General features: G+C 40.8%; 1 protein-coding gene across 3 annotated transcripts; it reads right to left on the reverse strand.

The window, feature by feature from the left end:
• Positions 1–325: 325 nt before the first annotated feature.
• Positions 326–20,138, reverse strand: LOC137023465 (galaxin-like). 3 transcript variants are annotated; one of them, XM_067390606.1, is made up of 12 exons: positions 20,101–20,138; positions 19,972–20,013; positions 16,784–16,811; positions 16,578–16,672; positions 14,778–14,912; positions 14,452–14,616; positions 14,337–14,370; positions 11,240–11,259; positions 11,014–11,093; positions 10,591–10,805; positions 2,002–2,354; positions 326–1,884 (listed from the first exon to the last, which is right to left on the reverse strand). In XM_067390606.1, exons 1-12 carry the CDS (start codon positions 20,120–20,122, stop codon positions 1,625–1,627), a joined length of 1,449 nt encoding a protein of 482 aa, XP_067246707.1. In that variant the 5' UTR covers positions 20,123–20,138; the 3' UTR covers positions 326–1,624. The 3 variants fall into 3 exon arrangements, with proteins under 3 accessions (XP_067246707.1, XP_067246708.1, XP_067246709.1); XM_067390607.1 differs by lacking the exons at positions 19,972–20,013; positions 20,101–20,138 and adding an exon at positions 19,271–19,508; XM_067390608.1 differs by lacking the exons at positions 16,578–16,672; positions 16,784–16,811 and having other exon boundaries at positions 20,101–20,132.
• Positions 20,139–21,796: the final 1,658 nt, after the last annotated feature.

Raw genomic sequence — 21,796 nt, forward strand, 5'->3', positions numbered from 1 at the left:
TACACACCTAGAATGGCTTGAGGGTGAGTAAATCATGGCATAATTGTCTTAATTTTTAAAATACAGTATGAAAGACTGGTCTTATGAAAACATATCGTTAGCCTCATAGCATAATTGCTTAAGTCATTTTTTGGCCAAATTCTGATATCTGCCTTTGAAATATGATCTGGGCAATTATGCTATGAGGCTAACGATATTTCTAACTTCTGAAAGGTTTGCCCAGCAATCATGCAACTGGTCTTGAAAGATTGCTCTGATAGATAGATACAATCATACTGAGAACAATGATACCAATTATCTTTTTAGAACATATTTATTGGTTAATACACAGTTATTGGTTCTGTGTCAATGGACAAAGCCTTTATCATTTAGCACACCAACGGAATTGGGGGCATGATGCCAAACTGAATCTTTGGCTCTATCTCTGCAACACTTTAGCTTATCGACACCAAACTTAACACCTACACATGAAGGTGTGCTGAAGTAGCAGCTTGTAAATAAACATTGCAAGACAGAAGCAGGGTTAAAGACCTCTGTTTTAAAGTCCTGATAAAATATGCAGTCTTTGTGCTTCTCAATACATTTTTATTTAGAAATAACAAGATTTGATATATAATCTCAAATGGCAATATATTATATAATTTTCGCAAGTTCCATGTCTGCATTTCTATAATAAACTGAATGAGTGAACTTTCATCACACAACTAATAAAGCTGTGTGATTAGCTTGTATTCACAGTTATATATAGTTAATACATGGAAATTGCACAGTACAGGAAAAAAAAAAATCCCAAGTCATTACATAGTTCATATTGTATGCATGTTTGTTAATTAATATATGGTCTTAACACAGATGTGTAACACAGGTGTTTAGATTTCAGCGTGAAAACATTTGTATGAATTCATACAAATTCACGTTTGCACAGTTAGTGAAGGAGAACCATTGTTGGGCAAATATAACAAACCTATAGATTTGACATTCAATGAAAAGAAATAATAAAAAATGAAAAGAAATATATAGCTACTACAAATTACAGTTGAGTTGTTGTCAATAGGAATTTTAAAATATCCAAAAACAGGAAAAAACTGCTGTCTTCCTGTAATTTAGGGTAAAGGCCATTAATTAACAAAAAATTTAAAAGCACCTTTGAGCTACAGTACATAATGGCCCTTCAAATTGTTAAAACATGGAACAGAAATTGGAACAGACCTGAGACTGATAAAATGTCAAAATACAGTACAATTAAAATGCTTATTAGGTATTGCAGTGCAACTAATACATAACATTAACACTGCATAGCAATTTACATTTTAAAAAAGAGAACTCAGAATACTGGATTACAAACCTTAAAATGACCTGACTGACTAAATAGCTTAATGCAAACAAGATCAATCCATTAATGGAATGAAAAAAAAAAAAAAAAATCCAATGGGAAAAAAAGCACAAGATTCAAAACATGTAATGCTGACACATTGTTAACTTGCTTATAGGAATAAAGATTTTAGCTTTCAAATATAATGGCTTTCACATACTGAGTTCATTATTTATCTTCAGATCAGACATCTAATGAAAAACAGCATAGATTTGCTTTGAACTGACTGGAAATAGACCTCAATCCATATTCCTATCCTTTCTGACACTTATGTTGGTGACATACAGTATAGAACATATGAATGTCAGAGATGTGCTCAACAGGGGTAGAGATAGGCTTGTACCCATTGGTGGTATTCTTCCAAAGGTAGGTCATGCCGTTCTCCAGGGCTGGAGTTTTGCAGTGATCCAGGTACTCGTAATGCCAAGAGTCCTTGAAGTCATTGATAACTTTCAACATAACTTGACGGTCACGTTTGCCAAGTGCCACACTCTCCACTTTGCCAAAGAGCACTAGAAACACACACACACAAACAGACAATACCATTTATTTAAATTCCAAAAAAATAAAAATAAAAAAAGTATTTAGTTTTTCAGGTTGCACCAAAATAAATTGTTCAAGAACATCACCTGTTTCATTGCATATTGTAGGAATCAGATCCGTTAGTTGTTTAAGTCTGTATTCTGGATGAAAGCTATCATGGTTTGGTGTTGGTTTGAGATTTTCAGCACAGCAGTTCCACAGGGACGCGTTGTAGTAGTAATGCCCACAGCAATGGTGATTTGATTTGGTGTGATAAATAATGGCAGTGGTTGAGGAAGAACAGCAAATTTGACTGGTGTTATTCAGGAGGCGGTTTCCACAGCATTCTGCATATTCTCCTAAATCTTTGTAGAGATGACCCGAGCAGCATTTCATAGACTTGTTGTGGGGGTCATAGACGTTTGAACCACAACAGAAATTACCATTCATCATGTCGTGGCTGAATAAAAGAAAGTTGAAAAGAAAAGTCATTCAATAGGCAGCACAGATACAAAATGCCCAGCATATTAAATAATAATAATCAAGGAACTTTGCTGCCGTACCATGGGTGCAACAGGCGCAATGATATTATTTCCACCTGTAACCCCCTGCTTGCACAGGGAGCGTGCCTTGCAACCGTGAAGACATTTGTGAGAGACGCTGCGTGATATCATTGCGCTTGCTGCACCAATGGAACGGCAGCAAAGTTCCTAGATTATTACACCGGAATGACAGTATAATTCCTAGACAAATCGGCCTAGAAAATTGCAACTTTTCATTTTCCGTCGGTCTTAGTACACGATGTAACTAAAGAAGAGTCAAGTTTTAAATAGGAAAAATATTGAAACTCTTTGGTCATTTTTGAGCGAGATGCTAACGGTCTAATCAGATTCAATGAACTATGCTAAGCTATGCTAAAAGTGGTACCGCCAGACCCGGAGATCGGCTGAATGGATTCGAAAACGGTAAAGCTCAACTGTTTAACTCTAGGGGAGTTGGAAAATGAGCCTATTTTCAAAAAAAAAGTGGAGTGTTCCTTTAGTTGTCTTTATTTGTGTGGCAGTGTTAGGATGTTCGCTAACAGTGTACTGCAGTAAACATATTTTAAACTTTTTTATCTCTAAGTGAAGAAAACAAAACAAAAAAAAACTTCGCCATGAGTATATTGGGGCCTTTATCCTTCAGTCTGAACTCCTTTGCACTTCCAGCGGGCATGAGAGAGCGGAAAGTTTTTAAAGGTGCCCTCGAATGAAAAATTGAATTTATCTTGGCATAGTTGAATAACAAGAGTTCAGTACATGGAAATGACATACAGTGAGTCTCAAACACCATTGTTTCCTCCTTCTTATGTAAATCTCATTTGTTTAAAAGACCTCCGAAGAACAGGCGAATCTCAACATAACACCGACTGTTACGTAACAGTCGGGGTGTGCGCCCCACACACTAAAAACCGCTGGGTTAAATATGGACAAAACCAGGGATTGGGTTATTTTTACCCATCCATTTTTTTCAACCAATTTTGTATTTATTTTTTTAGCCAGCAATATATTAATATAGTAAAAGGCATGTTTTTGCTCACCCCCAAATAGGGGCAAATTTGTGGGGTATTTTAAGCTGAAACTTGACCAGACCAGAGACTTATATTACATCATGTGAAAGAGGGCATAATAGGTGCCCTTTAACCCAACCTGCTGGGTTTGTCCATATTTTACCCAGCTTGGGTTTTTTTAACCCAGCATTTTTTAGTATTTGCATATGCCAGCCCATGTTCCCAACATTATGAAAGGCATTAGACAAGGGCAGCCAGTATTAACGTCTGGATCTGCACAGCTGAATCATCAGACTAGGTAAGCAAGCAATAACAACAGCGAAAAATGGCAGATGGAGCAATAATAACTGACATGATCCATGATAACATGATATTTTTAGTGATATTTGCAATAGAGCCGGAATATCATGAGTCATGTCTCCTGATTAACACAGAGAGCTGGCTTCAACGAGATTTCCCGGATTCACTTGTTTATGTGCAGGGTTTCTCAGGATTTATATTATTATTATTTTTTAATTATTTTTATTTTTTCCCCTGTATGAATGGCGTTTAACTGAATAGCTGATTGTTGTATGTTTGACCTGCTCTTTTGATTGCACAATATTGCACAAGACAAATTTCTCCTAAGGGAATAATAAAGAAAAAAACAGAAACATAAATCACCAGAAAAACTATTATAGCCAGTGACAGACGAAAATGCAAAACTGACCAGACATTTCCTTTTACGTATCTATGCTTGCATCCAAGCAGCGAATGAAAAACATATTTTTGGGGGCGAAAAAGCTTATTTATATTAAACTGTCACAGACACGTCAGGTTCCACCTCACTTCAGTACCCGCGCACCCAATCACCAGCGTACTAATCACCGCCACCTGAAGCTCATCACATCAGTCATCAACACCAGCACTTAAACCCCACACTCACACACACTCACTGTCCGGTCTCGTTTGTGTTACACCAGTTGTAAACTTACCTCAAGGACTCCCAAGGCGATACTTACCCAGCCTCATCATCTCCTTCGTCTCCATTGTCTCCAGTCTCCTCGTGTGCCTACCTACCAGTGTGTGTGAGTGTTTCCATCTGCCTTCTCCAGCGTCTCCCTCTTCATTCATCTGCAACAACATCAAGGACAGTATTATCTATCATTCCACCTCTGAGATCTTCCACCACTTCATTCACCACCCGTTTTGCTCTGCTGTTTGCTCAATAAACATCTTAACTGCTTTTATTCCTGCCTCCGGTGTCTCTGTTATAACAGAAGACCGGACCATAACAGCTAAGCATCAGCATGAGCCATCAGGACCCCTTTCAGGAGCTCGTGGACGTTTTACGTCGAGCACTCACCTCACAACCACCATCACCATCACCAGCACCCACCGCTGCTGCCGCTTCCGCTTCCACCGCCACGGCTGCTTCTCCAGTCTTCACCGCCAGTCCCATGGCCAAACCGGCGCCCTACTCTGGATCGGCGGAGGAATGCAGCGGATTCCTTCTGCAGTGTGAGTTGGTTCTGGAGATGCAACCGCACCTCTACCCCACCGACACGGCTAAAATAGCGTTTGTAATATCACAACTGCAAGGTAAGGCCCTTCTATGGGCGGATTCCCTCTGGACTCAAGGAAGCTCTGTCGTTAAATCATACCCTGCATTCGTCTCTCACTTCAGAGAAGTTTTCGGAAAACCCCTGACCGACTCGTCTACTGGTGAGAAATTGTACAATCTGAAACAAGGAAATAAGAGTGTTAATGATTATGCCTTGCAGTTTCGAACGCTAGCCGCAACCAGTGGTTGGAACGAACAAGCCCTCATCACCACCTTTCGACAAGGGCTGGAGCCCAACGTGCGGTTGCATCTCGCTGCATACGAGGACTCCCTAGGACTCGAACGCTTCATCCAACTCGCCATCCGCGTGGGTTCTCGTATGCAGTCGTGCCTCCTAGAGCACCAGAGCCAGCTACCAACCACCACACTCCTCCGTCGGTTCGAACCCGTCAGCTCCCCAGAACCAGCAAGTGAACCAATGCAAGTGGATAACTCCCGCTTATCTTCTACAGAAAGACAGAGACGGCTGACCCTGAATCTATGTCTATATTGTGGTTCCCCTGGGCATGTAATCTCCACATGCCCAATTCGTCCTCCTCGACCCGTGGTGAGTGCCATCATTCCCTCAATCCAAAAAATGAAACCACTCACTACTGTAGTAAACCTTACTGCTGCTAATGCTTCTATTTCAGTGGTGGCGCTCCTCGATTCAGGGTCAGCAGGAAATTTCATCTCCGGCGCCCTCTGTCGACACCTCGGGCTCAAGACCTCGCCTTCTCCGAATGTTTACAAGGTCCACTCCATCACGGGCAAACCCCTGAGCCGAAGAATGATCCGACGGATGACTGGACCACTTCAGCTGCAAGTGGGTATCTTCCACACTGAGAACATCCATCTGCTGGTTCTGGAGGAATCCACCGCTGACGTGGTTCTAGGGCGTCCATGGTTGGAACAACACAACCCCACCATCTCCTGGCGCACGGGCGAAGTCCTGAAGTGGGGCGACCACTGCTTCTACAGCTGCTTCCCAGACCTTCCTACTCCAAGATCTCCTCTCTCCAAAGACCTCTCCATTAACGCAACCTCCATCGAAAGTCCTGTGGATAAGCGCTCCGTCGACATTCCACCCGATTATGCCCACTTCAGTGACGTCTTCTGCCCGCAACGCGCCTCCAAGCTTCCTCCACACCGGCCATGGGACTGCGCCATCGATCTGTTGCCGGGTGAACCAGTGCCTAGGGGACGCATATACCCCCTGTCAGTACCGGAGGAGAAGGCCATGGAGGAATATATCAAAGAGGCCCTAAACCAAGGATACATCCGCCCGTCTACTTCCCCTGCTGCTTCAAGCTTCTTCTTTGTGGCCAAGAAGGACGGAGGCTTGCGGCCCTGCATCGATTACCGCTCCCTAAACAAGATAACCGTCAAGTTCAGGTACCCACTTCCCCTCGTCCCAGCGGCCCTGGAACACCTCCGTGGTGCCACTGTGTTCACGAAGCTGGACCTCCGCAGCGCGTATAACCTCATCCGGATACGCGAGGGGGACGAGTGGAAGACCGCCTTCGTCACGCCCACCGGCCACTACGAGTACCTCGTTATGCCGTATGGCCTGGTCAACGCCCCCTCCGTATTCCAGGACTTCATCCATGAGGTGCTCCGGGAGTTTCTCCACAAGTCCGTCCTAGTGTATATAGATGACATCCTTATTTACTCCCGGAGCCTGGCCGAACATCGCCACCACGTTGCGGAGGTCCTCCAACGCTTACGGCAGTTCCATCTATTCCTGAAAGCAGAGAAGTGCTCATTCCATCAGCCCTCTGTCCACTTCCTGGGATACGTGATAGATCACAGTGGCATCCGGATGGACGAGGGGAAGGTGTCCGCCATCCAGAACTGGCCAACCCCAAGTACCATAAAAGAACTCCAACGCTTCCTAGGTTTCTCCAACTTTTACCGACGTTTCATCAAGAACTACAGCACCATCGTCAGTCCACTCACCAACCTACTCCGTCATCAGCCCAAGTCTCTGTCCTGGTCCCAATCTGCCAACGAAGCTTTTGAACACCTCAAGAAAGCCTTCACCACCGCTCCCCTCCTCGTCCACCCCAATCCAGACCTGCCATTCGTCGTTGAGGTGGACGCCTCCACCACCGGAGTGGGAGCGGTCCTATCACAGCAGCAGGGGAATCCCAGTAGGCTCCATCCATGTGCCTTCTTCTCCCGCAAGCTCAACCCGGCGGAGGTCAATTACGACATCGGGGACCGGGAACTCCTGGCTGTCAAGCTCGCCCTTGAAGAGTGGAGGCATTGGTTGGAGGGAGCTAACCATCCGTTCCAGGTACTCACTGACCACAAAAATCTCGAGTACCTAAAGGCTGCCAAACGACTCAACCCTCGCCAAGCCAGATGGGCGATGTTCTTTTCAAGATTCAACTTTACAATATCCTACCGTCCAGGCTCCAAAAATCTCAAAGCTGACGCTCTCTCACGTCTCCATGCACCCGAGGAAAAGAATGAAAACCCCGACACCATCCTGCCCGAATCCATATTTATGAGCCCCATCGAGTGGTCAGAAGAGACACTCCCCTCCTCCAATGCCTCCTCACGAACTCCGCCGGGTTGCCCCCAGGGCTTGCGTTACATCACCCGGACACGACGCACTCCACTCCTGCACTCCGTTCACTCTTCACTTGGCACTGGTCACCCGGGGGTCAATGAGACCCTCTCGCTGCTCAAACAGCGCTTCTGGTGGCCAAACATGGCCAACGACGTCAGAAGGTACGTGCAGGGCTGCAGGGAGTGCGCCATCTCCAAGAGCCCACGCCATCTTCCCACCGGCAAGCTCCATCCTCTGCCCGTTCCTGAGAGGCCCTGGTCACACCTGGGGGTCGACTTCGTCACCGACCTCCCAGAGTCTGAGGGTAACACATGCATTCTAGTCGTCGTAGACCGTTTCTCCAAGGCCTGCCGCCTCATTCCCCTGGAGGGTCTACCCACAGCCATGACCACAGCCGAGTTAATGTTCAACCATGTCTTCCGTCATTATGGAATCCCCGAGGACATTGTCTCTGATAGAGGACCTCAATTTATCTCCCGAGTCTGGAAGGCTTTCTTCTCGCTCCTGGGTGTGACCGTCAGCCTATCGTCTGGATACCACCCTCAGTCGAACGGGCAGACGGAACGGAAGATCCAGGAGATCGGCCGCTTCCTGCGTACCTTCTGTCACGGCCACCAGAACTCCTGGAACCAGTACCTGGGTTGGGCCGAGTACGCCCAGAACTCCCTCCGTCAAGCCACCACTGGATTAACACCTTTCCAATGCGTACTCGGTTTCCAACCCCCACTGTTCCCCTGGAACGGGGAACCCTCCAACGTTCCTGCCGTCGACTACTGGTTTCGGGAGAGCGAGAGGGTATGGGACTCAGCTCACCACCAGTTGCAGAGAGCCCTGCGCAGGCGCAAGATGACAGCCGACCTTCGGCGCTCCCACGCTCCAACCTACCAACCGGGGCAGAAGGTCTGGCTGTCCACCAGGGACATCAGGATGCGCCTGCCCTGCAAGAAGCTGAGTCCCCGCTTCATTGGCCCATTCACCATCCTGCGACAGATCAACCCCGTCACCTACCGGTTACAACTCCCTGCACAGTACAAAAGAATTCATCCCACCTTCCACGTGTCACTATTAAAACCTCACCACCCTTCTGTTCTTCCCTCCACAGAACCTGACATGGCAGCCGTCGAGCCCCCCCTTCCACTCATCCTGGACGATGGAACTGCTTACGTGGTACGAGAGATCCTGGACTCCCGGCGCCGTGGTGGTCTCTTGGAATACCTGGTGGACTGGGAAGGCTACGGCCCCGAAGAACGCTCATGGGTCCCCAAGAATGATATCCTTGATCCTGCTCTGTTACAGGCTTTCCACACCAACCACCCAGACAGGCCTGCCCCACGACCTCGAGGACGACCACCACGACGTCGGGGTCCTCGGCCCTCAGGAGCGGGCCGTGGGAGGGGGGGTACTGTCACAGACACGTCAGGTTCCACCTCACTTCAGTACCCGCGCACCCAATCACCAGCGTACTAATCACCGCCACCTGAAGCTCATCACATCAGTCATCAACACCAGCACTTAAACCCCACACTCACACACACTCACTGTCCGGTCTCGTTTGTGTTACACCAGTTGTAAACTTACCTCAAGGACTCCCAAGGCGATACTTACCCAGCCTCATCATCTCCTTCGTCTCCATTGTCTCCAGTCTCCTCGTGTGCCTACCTACCAGTGTGTGTGAGTGTTTCCATCTGCCTTCTCCAGCGTCTCCCTCTTCATTCATCTGCAACAACATCAAGGACAGTATTATCTATCATTCCACCTCTGAGATCTTCCACCACTTCATTCACCACCCGTTTTGCTCTGCTGTTTGCTCAATAAACATCTTAACTGCTTTTATTCCTGCCTCCGGTGTCTCTGTTATAACATAAACAGGGCATTTGAACATATCTCCTGCAAATCTAAGTTACATTATACATTTTGAATACTTATTTTTGACAGCTTTTGTTATTCAGATAAGTGCATTAAATCTGATACATATATAATTTAAAAAAAAAATCTTCTTTTGTGAAAAAAAAACTGTGATGATGGAAAGTTTTTTTTATTATTATTTGACAGATTTTTTAACTCAGCATCATCAAATTAGGTAACATTGCATTTTTTTTTTTAAATCAGCAGATTTTTATTTAAGGTTCAATTATTTGCATCATTTTTAATTACTGAGTAAATAATAAGTAAATAATTTAATTGTATTTATTCAACTAATTTGTAGTAAGAACATTAGTCATTCTCTATTGTTTTTAGGTGGCTCAATAAATGTAAAAGTACAAATACAGAGATAAGGAAAAATGGTATCCTTTATTAGCATTTATTTTATAATTATTGATTTAAATCATGCTTTTGTTAGTAGTTTTAAAAGGTGTTGGTTTATGGGGTGGCCTAAATGACTGAGAGACTTGCAATCTTAAGCAGTTCCATGTAAATAAGTCTTTGCATTTGCCTCTACATGCATCAGTTAGACTTGAATTTCAAGTTATAGAGACAGAGATTCATTTGTCAAGAAGACAGCATGGTACAGTCAGCTATTTGTTAATAGTTTTCCCTAAAGCTACTAGATTGTCAGAGAATGACTGCTATTTGTTCTCTGACTTATTTGAGCAGGATTATATATAAAAAAGAGCAGAGTGTAACTTTTTTACATTGTATAAAGGGATTTACCACTAAATATAGTTCAGATCAGTACTTTAGACAAATATGTCATTATACATAAGGTTGGCTCCTAATGTGTTGCTGTGTAGTTGAAATCAAGGTGCAAGGTTTGGCTTTTTAGCATCTTATCCCATCCTGATAACTGTATAATCTAAATCTATGGCATTTTGCCCACTGAAGGTCATTCAAAAGTAGTTGTGTATTGTGATGAAGTAAAAAGTATTGCAGATGGCCCTTGAGAATGTAAATTGCACGACCAGCTGAATGCTATCGTTATTTGGATTTAAAATGAGCAAAAAATACAAAGTGCACTTTTAAATTAAATCTATCTTTTGTAATCCTACCTGTGTCCATTACAGCAAATATGCGTGCGAGGATCGTAGGTTTGTCCTCCACAACAGTGCTCGCCAAGACGGGTACGGGCAGACAGGTCGCAGGTATTGTTAGTATATACAACACCTCCGACACACTCAGATTGCTTTGGCACATTGAGATGAAGGGTTCCATTACAGCACAGCACATTTTCATCGAACGGAGTGTAAATCCTGTCACCACAGCACTAAAGGACACAGGTAAACATAGTAACTTTATTAATTCCTGCAGAGTTTTTGAATACTAGGCTATTTATAATTTCTCCAAATACTTCATAAGCACATATTACTGAAAATCATGATGTTCACATGGTAAATCCCCAAATTATTTGTCTGGGATGTCATATAAAGCCTAAGCTAAACTAAGCTAATCATCAGGTCAAAAGGCAATACTACCATAGTAAGTGTTGATGCCTTATACAGTCGCCCTGAGCAACAAATTTTTTCCTTGGGATTGTAGGTTTCAGACTTCTCTTCTAGAAGAGAAGAGAATGAGTGAGAGTGTGTAATTATTGCTACAATAACCATAAAAATCACCATAATTTCCAATGATGGCGAGAAAAATTTACATAAGTTGAAACTTATATAAATATATGAAAATATAGGATGCCAAGAGCTTTACCTGGTATTTGGAAGGATGTGCTTGTAGAGATTTCCAGTAACGCATAAACACACGCACGCACGCACGCACACACACACACACACACACACACACACACACACACACACACACACACACACACACACACACACACACACACAAACAAACAAACACAAACAAACATTGGTTTTAGAGTATAGTTTAAGAGTATAAGTATATATATACTTATTTTGCAAGGGACCTTACTTTTTCTGAAGCAGTTTATTTCTGCCTCAAAAGAAGTGATATTACTGTTGAAGGTACTATATCTTGTACGTTTTGTCCTTAAGGCCGGAACACACCAAGCTGACGCCGACGAACTAGTGGTGACGAAAGCAGACTGTGGGGTTGGCTCTCGTCGGCAGCTTATGTGTCCAAAGTTGGCCTGACACACCCATAGATATACATAATAAAGGCTAGATGTCTTACGGCGGAGTCTTTAACGTCATCACTGGCGGCCATCTTGTTACAGGCAAGCTTTCTGGCGGGCTCTGTGGTACCTGATGTAAGGTGAGTGATCTGCACGAACACAAATACTCTTATCTCGCTGAAATCTCGACGGATTTACAAATGGTTTGGTTTCTTACAAACGTTATTAACATGGCTATAATTCTGGATGCTTGAACATGTTGGAAATTGCCGCTTTTCTTTTCGAAAAATGACTTAATCGTGCAGCATAGTTGTGTATCACGGCTACTTGCGCAAGTTATCAAGGCTGAGACCACAATCGAGCTGTTCAATTATATAGGTTTTACTAATCTAATCTTTTGTCTAAATTACAATCTTTGTGGATGTGGTTGTAGTTATTAGCTGGCCAATAACAAGAAGCTGTGAGTGAGACCTAGTAGTTACAGTTTAGCTGCTACCCAGCAATTTTACAACAGTGAGAGGCCGAATTGCTCTTTCTTTTCAATATAACTTAAGTTGCACATGATTTTCCAATCGGTTTGGTTTGTTAAAAACATCTTACATTATGATACATGAAATTGCTGGCTTTATAGGAGAAGATGCCAGACTTTTGTGCAGCCTAGTAAATGGCCCAACCCTGAAGAAGTTAAAATAAACATGTAATAATTCAGATTATTTTATTATAATAGTAATATCCATATTATTAAAGTATATATATCTCATGTTGCCATTTTGTACACTGAGTTTTAGTAGCCTATATATTGATTTAACATATGTACCTTATGCGTGTGTATATTCATTGCACCTATCTGTTCTGTTCAATGTTATTTTCATATGGAAGTCAATGGTTATAATTATTCATAAGTATGCATTGTTATAAGTACATCTGACTTTTATAACAAACCAAACAGTTTGAAAATCGGTAGAAAATTGATCAAGTTATGGTTATTTAAAATGTACATGCACCATTAAAACACAATGTTACGAGTGAGCGAGCTGACTGTGACAAGATGGCCGCCAGGTGCGGACGTCGACCTCCATTGGCCAGCAGCACGGACGAGACATATAGCTTTAATTATGTATATCTATGGACATACCAAACCAACGTTAGACAACCGACGGCCAAGTAGCACGTCAGTTCTGCGCCTGCGTGAGATTAAATGCTTTTCCAAACCAGCAGGTGGCAATATTTGAACAGCCAATCAGAATGATCAGATGGCCTGTCGGGCCGACGAGCTCGGACACCGATTCAACATTTTGAATCGGCTGAAAAAAGGCGACGAGGACCAACTTCAGCCGATGGTGCGGAGCACACTGAGAAAATTTAGTCGGCCGACAAACAATAACTGCCAGACGGCCAACCGTCGGCTTGGTGTGTTCCTGCCTTTACTCACTCAAACAGGACTACTTAAAGAGTTAGTTCACCCAAAAATTAAAATTTCGCCATCATTTACTCATGTCGTTCCAAACCAGTAAGTCTTTCATTCATCTTCAAAACACAAATATATTTCTAATGATATCTGAGAGAACTACCACAGTCGACACAATTACCACTTTGACGCTTCGAAAAGTTCACAAATGATTGTAAAACTAATCCATATGAATTGAGCGGTTTAGTCCAGCGGTTTAGACTCGATTTCTTTATATGATGAACAGACTGAATGTAGGTTTTATTTACATATAAACATTGATCAACTGTGATGCATAACATGAGAATGAACCTCATTGGTTCTTGCGGAAGCTCAAACATGATGTGTAACACGAGAATGAACCTCATTGGTTCTTACGTTAAGCGAACATGCTTGAGCTACCGTTTACCACAAATGATGTGTGCGTTGATCAATGTTTATATGTGAATAAAATCCTAAATTCAATCTGTTCATCATATAAAATTATGTCTCTTCAGAACATTTTGACTGAGGTGTCAAAATGGTAGTTGCATAGCTGTCAATGGAGGGACAGAAAGCTCTCATATTTCATCAAAAAGATCTTTATTTGTGTTCTGATGATGAACGAAAGTCGTACGAGTGTGGAACGACATGAGGGTGAGTAAATTAATGAGAGAACTTTAAACATTTTTGGGTGAATTATCCCTTCAAGAGTCAAGGACTAGAGCATCTTTGAGTCAACATTCAGTACAAGTATGAGTAAAATACTGTTAAATTCAGATACTCTAACACCCGGTTTCACAGACTTGGGAAAGGCTTAAACTAATCCCAGACCAAAATGCATGTCTGAGCTGTTTTAACTGAAAACAACTTGTTGTAGTGACAGATCTTAAATATGTCAGTGCCATTGTTTTGTGTCAAAATGCACACCAGTAATGCTTTTTCTAAGCCATGTTACATATGCTACTTTATGTCCTAATTTAAGTAAGGCATAGTCCTGGCTTAATCTAAGCCCTGTCTGTGAAACCTAAACCTAAATTTAAACTTCGGGTTGCTTTAATCATTCATTTAATCACAGAAGAAGGGACACTGTTCATCATGAAAAGTGCTGAAGTATTCTGATATTCTTTATACTAGGGGCAAAGGTGTGTCAGAGAAGGCATGATTTAGTCATGCTTTTATGAAGCATTATGTCTTTACACAGAATTTTAGAGAAGCCTTAAATCAGCTGTGTAAAGATGTCATGTAAAGAAATCATTTTTGATCAGGACTGTATGACTCACCAGGTCGGAGAAGAACTCAGGGGTCTGGGAGGAACTGTGCAAATAAGATTCAGATTATAACATACTATCAATACAGACAAATAAACATAAAACTATAAGAGCTGTATACACACACCTGTTAGATTTGTACAAGACTCCTTTATGGGCTTTACTGAAAGACTGTTGCTACAGCAGATGTGGGTTGTCTTGTCAAATGATTCCGCACCACAACAATCATGATTTTCCTTCCGTTCAGTTAATTTTTTATCAAAACAGCACGAACGAGTCGGTAGGTACATGACTGTAAAGGAGTGTAAAAGAGAACTCATTATAAAAGAAGTGATTACATCCTTGATCTAATAGTATGAAGATCAAATAATCTCAGTAAAATCTTAACCATGCCAAAATGTGTCAAAACTGAACAATGCAAGGTGTTCATGTTGCTTCAAGTGGATTGTCTACCTTCGCCACAGCACTGCACATGAGCACTGCTTCGAGTGAAAAGGCTGCCATCACAGCAAATCTCATTTAGGCTATTGTAAGCTTTGGTACCACAGCAGTCAGCCACCAGTTGGCTTAATCCCTTAGTTATTTTACCTGTAACACAATAAAATACAAACAAAAACATCCTACAGTGTTCAGCCTTTGCAATTCCACTGTAAATCATTACATGTCATTACATGTGTCACATACAGGGGTTGGACACTGAATCAGAAACACTGGGCTATATAGCGTTGGAGGTTTCATGCCTATATATGTGCGGCCTGGAGGCCAATCATCACAGATTTTCCTTTCGGTAAGAGAAGCGTGTGAAGGTTGAATTAGCAGAGCAACAGCACAGCATAAAATATCGCAATCCAACATAACTGTTGGTGCATCTCGCTGGCTCATCTGTGACCAGGACAGAAAGTCTTTGTGGTGTATTGAGAGCTATACTCTAAAAATGCCAGTTTAAAAATAATTTATAAATAATGAACCCAAAATAGGTTTGAAATTAAAAATCAGACACACAATTACTAAAGGCAACAATAATAATCAAAATGTGAACATTTATGCCAGCCATATACACTCTAAAAAATGCTGGGTTAAAAACAACCCAAGTTGGGTTGAAAATGGACAAACCCAGCGATTGGGTTGTTTTAACCCAGCGGTAGGGTTAAATGTTTGCCCAACCTGCTGGGTAGTTTTATTTAACCCAACTATTGTTTAAAAATTACTGTATTGCTTAATTAAAATCAACCCAAAGTATGTTGGAAATGAACATTTATTAATGTTCAATAAATAATTATTAAACAATAAACATTTATTAAATTGCTTATTAATAAATGTATATTAATAAACTATTAAACTATTAAATTTATATTAATAAAATATTAAAGCTTATTAAGAAACATTCACCTTTTGTCTATTATTGTTGTCTCTAATTGCATCTGGTTTTTAATTTCCCAACTATTCTGGGTTCATTTTAAGCTAGCCATATAGCAATTTTTAAATAATAGTTGGTTTAAATAAAACTACCCAGCAGGTTGGGCAAACATTTAACCCAACCGCTGGGTTTGTCCATTTTCAACCCAACTTGGGTTGTTTTTAACCCAGCATTTTTTAGAGTGTAGCCAGCCCAACTTGTGCCAGTGTCAAATGTTAGTTTCATTGGTTCCAGCAGTGCAAATCTTAGGCTGTGGACAATATCAAACATGTATTGTTCTCTGATGACTCCACACTCTTTCCCAGTCTTTCCCACATTTGTGGGAGTTGTGGTGTGGAAAACCCACAAAGAATGCTATGATATTGCAGCCTAAACATCACTGATCCACTCCGCGCTTCACTCTGGGCAGCAACAGTTGAGGTTTTAAGCTTATTTGTGAGTTTTCCACACCATAACTCCCACTGATGTAAGACTGGTGACAGAGTGGTTTGTTGAACATGAAAGTGGCCATGGTCACATATGAATATTATTGAGCCACTTTGGGCTGTTTTGAAGAAGTGAGTCAGAAGGCGCTTTACTCCACCAGCATCACATAGTGATCTGGTCACTGTTCTGGAAAAGCAATGGCTCAGAAACCCTCTGGCCACTGTGAAGGAATTGTATCTGTCATTTCTAAGATGAATGGAAAAGGAGAATTTATACTAAGAAATTATAGTGGTCTAAAACCAGGTGTTTCAGATTTGTTGTCCAATCCCTGTATTTCCAAAATTGGCCACGAATTATCTTCCTGGTGACTCAGCAGTCATAAACTGAGAGTTTGAAGGAGTATTTCCTACCATTACAGCAAGCACTTTCTGAGCTGATGTAAGACTCATTTCCACATTGCAGATGATGGCCCTTTGCCATATGACTGTTGAAACCCTTGTTTCTGCTGACATTACAAACATGACAAATCATTCAGATTTGATATTTACCAAAAAAAAAAAAAAAAAAAAACTCTCTCATGAAACAGTGTTAAGAGGCTCTGTGTAAGGACACTTACTGGCTTTCTTTGTCAAGATGGCAAATTCCTGAGGAATAAAGAGATTATTCATTATAATAAAGTGGTGCCCTTTGGGTAAGATGCCCTCATGTTGTTCCAAACAAGACATTCTTTCCTCTTTAAAACACAATGTTTCCTCTTTTTTTTTCCCAGCCATAAAATGAAAGTCAGAGAGGACCAAAACATCAGACTTTCCTTGAGCAGACGAAAACAGCTCTTCAAAACATCTTGTTTTCCACAGAAGGAAGACAAACATGTTTGCAATGACATGATGTGATTGAAACACTTGAACTATCCCTTTAACCTAAATTATAGCAAAAGTTCATACTTTATCAATGGGAATCATGTTGTGAAGTTGATTTTTTGGTTTGATTTTCACCTTTTGATTTGTTTTTTATCTGAAGCAGCAGTTTCCACATTTTAATGATTTGAATTTGTGTACTTCCTCCTTATGCCCTGTTGCCAATTCACACTGCACCTACAGACGCCAACCAACAGCAACAGACAAGTTTGTTGGGTTTTCTTGGATCAGTGTGTTACTCTTGTCAATGCCTGTTGCTGTTAGTGCATGCTTAATGTTTCTGCGGACTGAGTGCACTGAATCAGCCTTTCTCTGGTCTTGGAATATCTGGTGCAATCTGTTGACTGTCATGATAGGTCAGTGCAGTGTAAACTGCCCATGAGAAACTCTCTTATCTTCTTTTATAAATGTTTTAATTCACTCAGAGTAAATATCCTGCTTCTGACCTCTTTGTTCCTTAATGTTTTTGGTAATTGTCTATTTGAGTTCTACTAAAAAAACACTCAAACTACCCAGCTAAAAAAAGTACATTTCCATAATGTACTTAAAGTGCTCAACGTGCACTAATTTTGTACTTAATATACTAAAAATTCTTCTTTAGTACTTCTTAAGATCATCTTAAGAACATCTAAGTGTACTCAACTGTGCTATTTAGAGACACCATGAAATATGAACTAAAAAGTGCTTTTAATATACTAACTATAAATATTTAGTTACCGCTTGTAGTACACTATGGGTTCAAATGTACTATAAGTAGTATCTAAATACATTATTTAATTACAGAGATTAGTATATTACACTAATACACTAAGGGTGTGTTCACACTTGGCATGTTTGGTTCGATTAAAACGAACCCTGGTGCGATTGCTCTGTTTGTGCGGTTCATTTGAACGTGTGAACGCTGCCATCCGAACCCTGGTTCGCACCAATCAAGCGGACTGAGACCGCTGAAAAGATGGGTCTCGGTCCACTTCCAAACTCCAAAACTAAAATGATATATGAACGCAACACGGACCAAAGACATGTAAACGAACCAAAAACAGGAAGACACGACCCTAAAAGGACAGAATCCTCACGCATGTCGGTTTTTCTTGTCATAGTCGTAAGCTTGGCCATCACAGCTATCAGACGCGCGTCTGCACGCAGCAGATCATTTGTGTTCTTGACGGATGGATTCCCGCCGTTGTTTTGACTACTTTACACATTTTATAAGCTCTTCACGAGTTCCCAGCTGGCCAAAATACCATCACGTGCAGGCTGCGCACCGTTACGCACACACAACGAGCGGATTTATCTCAGCAAACAGCACTGTTTTGGATGTTCGGTAAGTTTCGTCTCAAAATAGGCAATACGTGATCAAATCCGACCAATCACGTTGTGAATGTATCCCCATGCTTTAAGGTTCGGTGTTTTTTTTGTTCGGTGATAAAATTGTCAATCTGAACGCTAATCGGACCAGGACTAATTTTTTTTTCTTCTTTGGTCCGGACCAAATGAACCAAACGAACCGAACTACAAGTGTGAACGCACCTTATGTTCTTAAGATTATCTTAAGAAGTAGCCTACTAAAGAAATGCACTTTTTTCACCTGGCTATGACTTACACCTACAACACCCACTACTACAAAAACTGCTCAACTTAGCTCACTTTATTACCTAATAAAAAAGGCATGAAAAAATTACCTCGCCACATGCGGTGAATAGCTACTATTACAATTTATTAGAAATGATGAGCATCACATTCCAACAAGCATTATTAAACATTGCATATAGTCTATTTCTTTCTGAGAACAGAGAAGTACAGTAGCTATGCTTAGCATCATATTTCAGCAATGCAGAAAAAGCAGACATGTCAATACAGAAAGCCAAACAACGGAATTCATCGCAAAATCTAATCCAAACGTTTGTAAGCTACAGTGCAGTAAACTTTTTTTCCGCGTTATTAAAAACGCGTGGCGCAGGTTACTGGAATGAAAACAAAACCTCCCGAAGAGTCTAGAGACGCGTTTTTTTTTTTAAGTTTAACTTCTTTAGATCGCATTGTCACGCTGAAAAAGACGGTGGACACGTCTCGCGCGTGTTTACAAAGAAAAACAACAACAAAGTAGCGCAGTGGAATAGCCAAGAAAAACGCGCCGTGTGTGAATGTTCCCAAATCATGCCAAGACTAATCAACCGCTACACTACCACGGCCAAAAATGCTGTCCCTCGACGCCCAGTCAACCCGTATCCAGTCTCGGTGAGTTTGGGACAGTTACTCGTTCACTGGCTGCCAGTATTTTTAAAGTTCCAGGTGCGAAATCAACAATCTCTGCGATATTTAAGCACGCTAAGCCAGCAACAACTTCATCATTCGACTAACAGAAAAAAGTGCACGGCTCGTGACCACACTCAAGCTCGAGCTCGCTGTATACTAGCGCGTCAAAACGTCCCCGCCTCCATCCAAAAAAAAAAAAAAAAAAAAAGGAAAACCATGACACACTAAATTGTAGCTATCTCCACTTAAGTGGTTACACAAATTAATCATTTAACAAGACATTGCTTTAGCCTATATAAACCACTAATATTACACTTACTCAATTATCAATTTTAATGGATTATTCTTATAAATTACAGTATTAGCTGACAGTAAAAAAAACCCTAATAGTATCCTAAATACAAGCATGTCAAGAACACACAAAAAAAGTATCCTAAATGCACGCATGTTTAAGTACTAAAAAAACCCAATAGTATCCTAAATACAAGAATGTCAAGCACTAAAAAAAACCAATAGTATCCTAAATAAAAGAATGTCAAGCACTAAAAACAAACAAACAAACAAACAAACAAAAAAACCTAATAGCATCCTAAATACAAGCATGTCTAAAGTTTAATTTTAGTTTACTTACCTTGTGCAAAGAATGCTGCAAAAAAGCAAAACATGGTCACACCTGCAATAAAATATAATTTTAAAATATAATATTTATACAAACAAAAATCTAAAGCAACTCAAAACTTTTAAAAATGGGCTGTCATACATTTAGTTGTGTAGACGTCCATTGTGTATCCCTGTTCAATAAAGCTTGAATATCCAAAGATGTTGCGATGAGAATTTATTATAAATAAATCTTTGCCCCGCCTCTTTGAGCTGCATCACTGAAATAAGGAAGGACCACAGACTGTGATAGCTACCCAACAGCACACAACGGAAATAGCAAGTATGGACATGATGGTAAATCAATTCATATTTCACGTGGTGGCGGAAGTTTGGCACCGACTGCATCATGAGGTTGATTAGTAAACTGAACAGACACTGAGATACGTTAGTAATGACTAGTGTACTGCAAGTTGATGTGGACTAGTTTGTTGTACTGGCACGCATCCATGAGCATTGTTAAATAACATGACATCATAAGACAGGGGTTCAGCCCTGTTCCTGGATCCGTGGCGATCACGTTTCACTTAAGAAGCTTTGAAATTTGCGTTCAGCAGGTGCAAACTGTGACTGGATTTCTTTACTGGAAATATGTACGTGTTTTTTTTTTTTTTTTTTTTTTTTTTTTTTAACAAAATATAATGGTGGGGGGAAAATTTATAATGCAGAGTTTTAGTTAAAATATGACATTGATTATTATAGTTCCACTTTGTTAAGGAGCGTATAAATGGACCTTTGAAAAAATAAAAAAATAAATAAAATAAAAATTCAAAAAGACTTTCGTGCGCACGAGAAACTATTCCGTGATCTCTCGAAACTTTTCCCGTGCGCACGCGTTACAGTGTCCGGATTATGCTATTATGCATTAACTTTCTGCACAACTGCCATTTTATTATAAAGAAAATGAAAGTATAGATGCACATTAATTATCAAAGATCTCTTTGCTCAAATTTTGGCCTTCTTTAGGGCAGTGTACCTCTAATACCACGACTGTTTTTTTTTTTTTTATTCAGTATTAACAATACAATACAACAACATCTGTTTATGCCAGGGTTGATACACAAAATACACTACTAAAATAGACATACAAGACAAACAATAACCACAACACAAAATAGAAATAAAAAGAGACCAAATTACATGAAAGGATTCAAATTAAACATATTTAGAGAGTACAAGATCGCTCTTAATAGCCTTTCTATTTTTAATACCTCTTACAGTGGCGTGATATTGTTTTAACTCTACTAAAAGGTGCTCAAAATTTGGTTTGGACTCTGCCCATTTCTTCTTATTAATATGGAATTTTCCTAAGACTAAAAACAATTGGACAAAAAAAGAGAAATCCTTATCTGTTCCACCATCTTCAAAGTAAATAAACACATCTTTTCTCCTCAATGTTAAAGTTTGTCCAGTTTTACGTCTTATATAGTTTTCAACATCTCTCCAAAATATCATACTATATATACAATCATAAAACAGATGACAAATTGTTTCATCATAATTACCACAAAAGGTACAGGAATATTCAATGTCACTTTTAAATCTTTCTAAAGTTTTCTTTGCTGGGTATATTCTATGTACAATTTTATTATTATTTAAGAGGAACTTGTCCCCAATTAACCACATTCTTTCCCATTTGATTCCTTCAAACTGAGAAGCCCAAAAGGATCTTGCTGCAGGAAGTGTTTTATTGTACATTAGATTCCTAATGTATTTGTTTGGGCATTTTTTGGTAGTGATGTCAATGTCGGCAAGAAAAATTCCTTGTGTGGGAGATAGGAAATTTTGCTTTTGAAAGA

The sequence above is a fragment of the Chanodichthys erythropterus genome, chromosome 7 (genome assembly GCF_024489055.1).
Source record: "Chanodichthys erythropterus isolate Z2021 chromosome 7, ASM2448905v1, whole genome shotgun sequence".
NCBI classification, from domain to species: Eukaryota; Metazoa; Chordata; class Actinopteri; order Cypriniformes; family Xenocyprididae; genus Chanodichthys; species Chanodichthys erythropterus.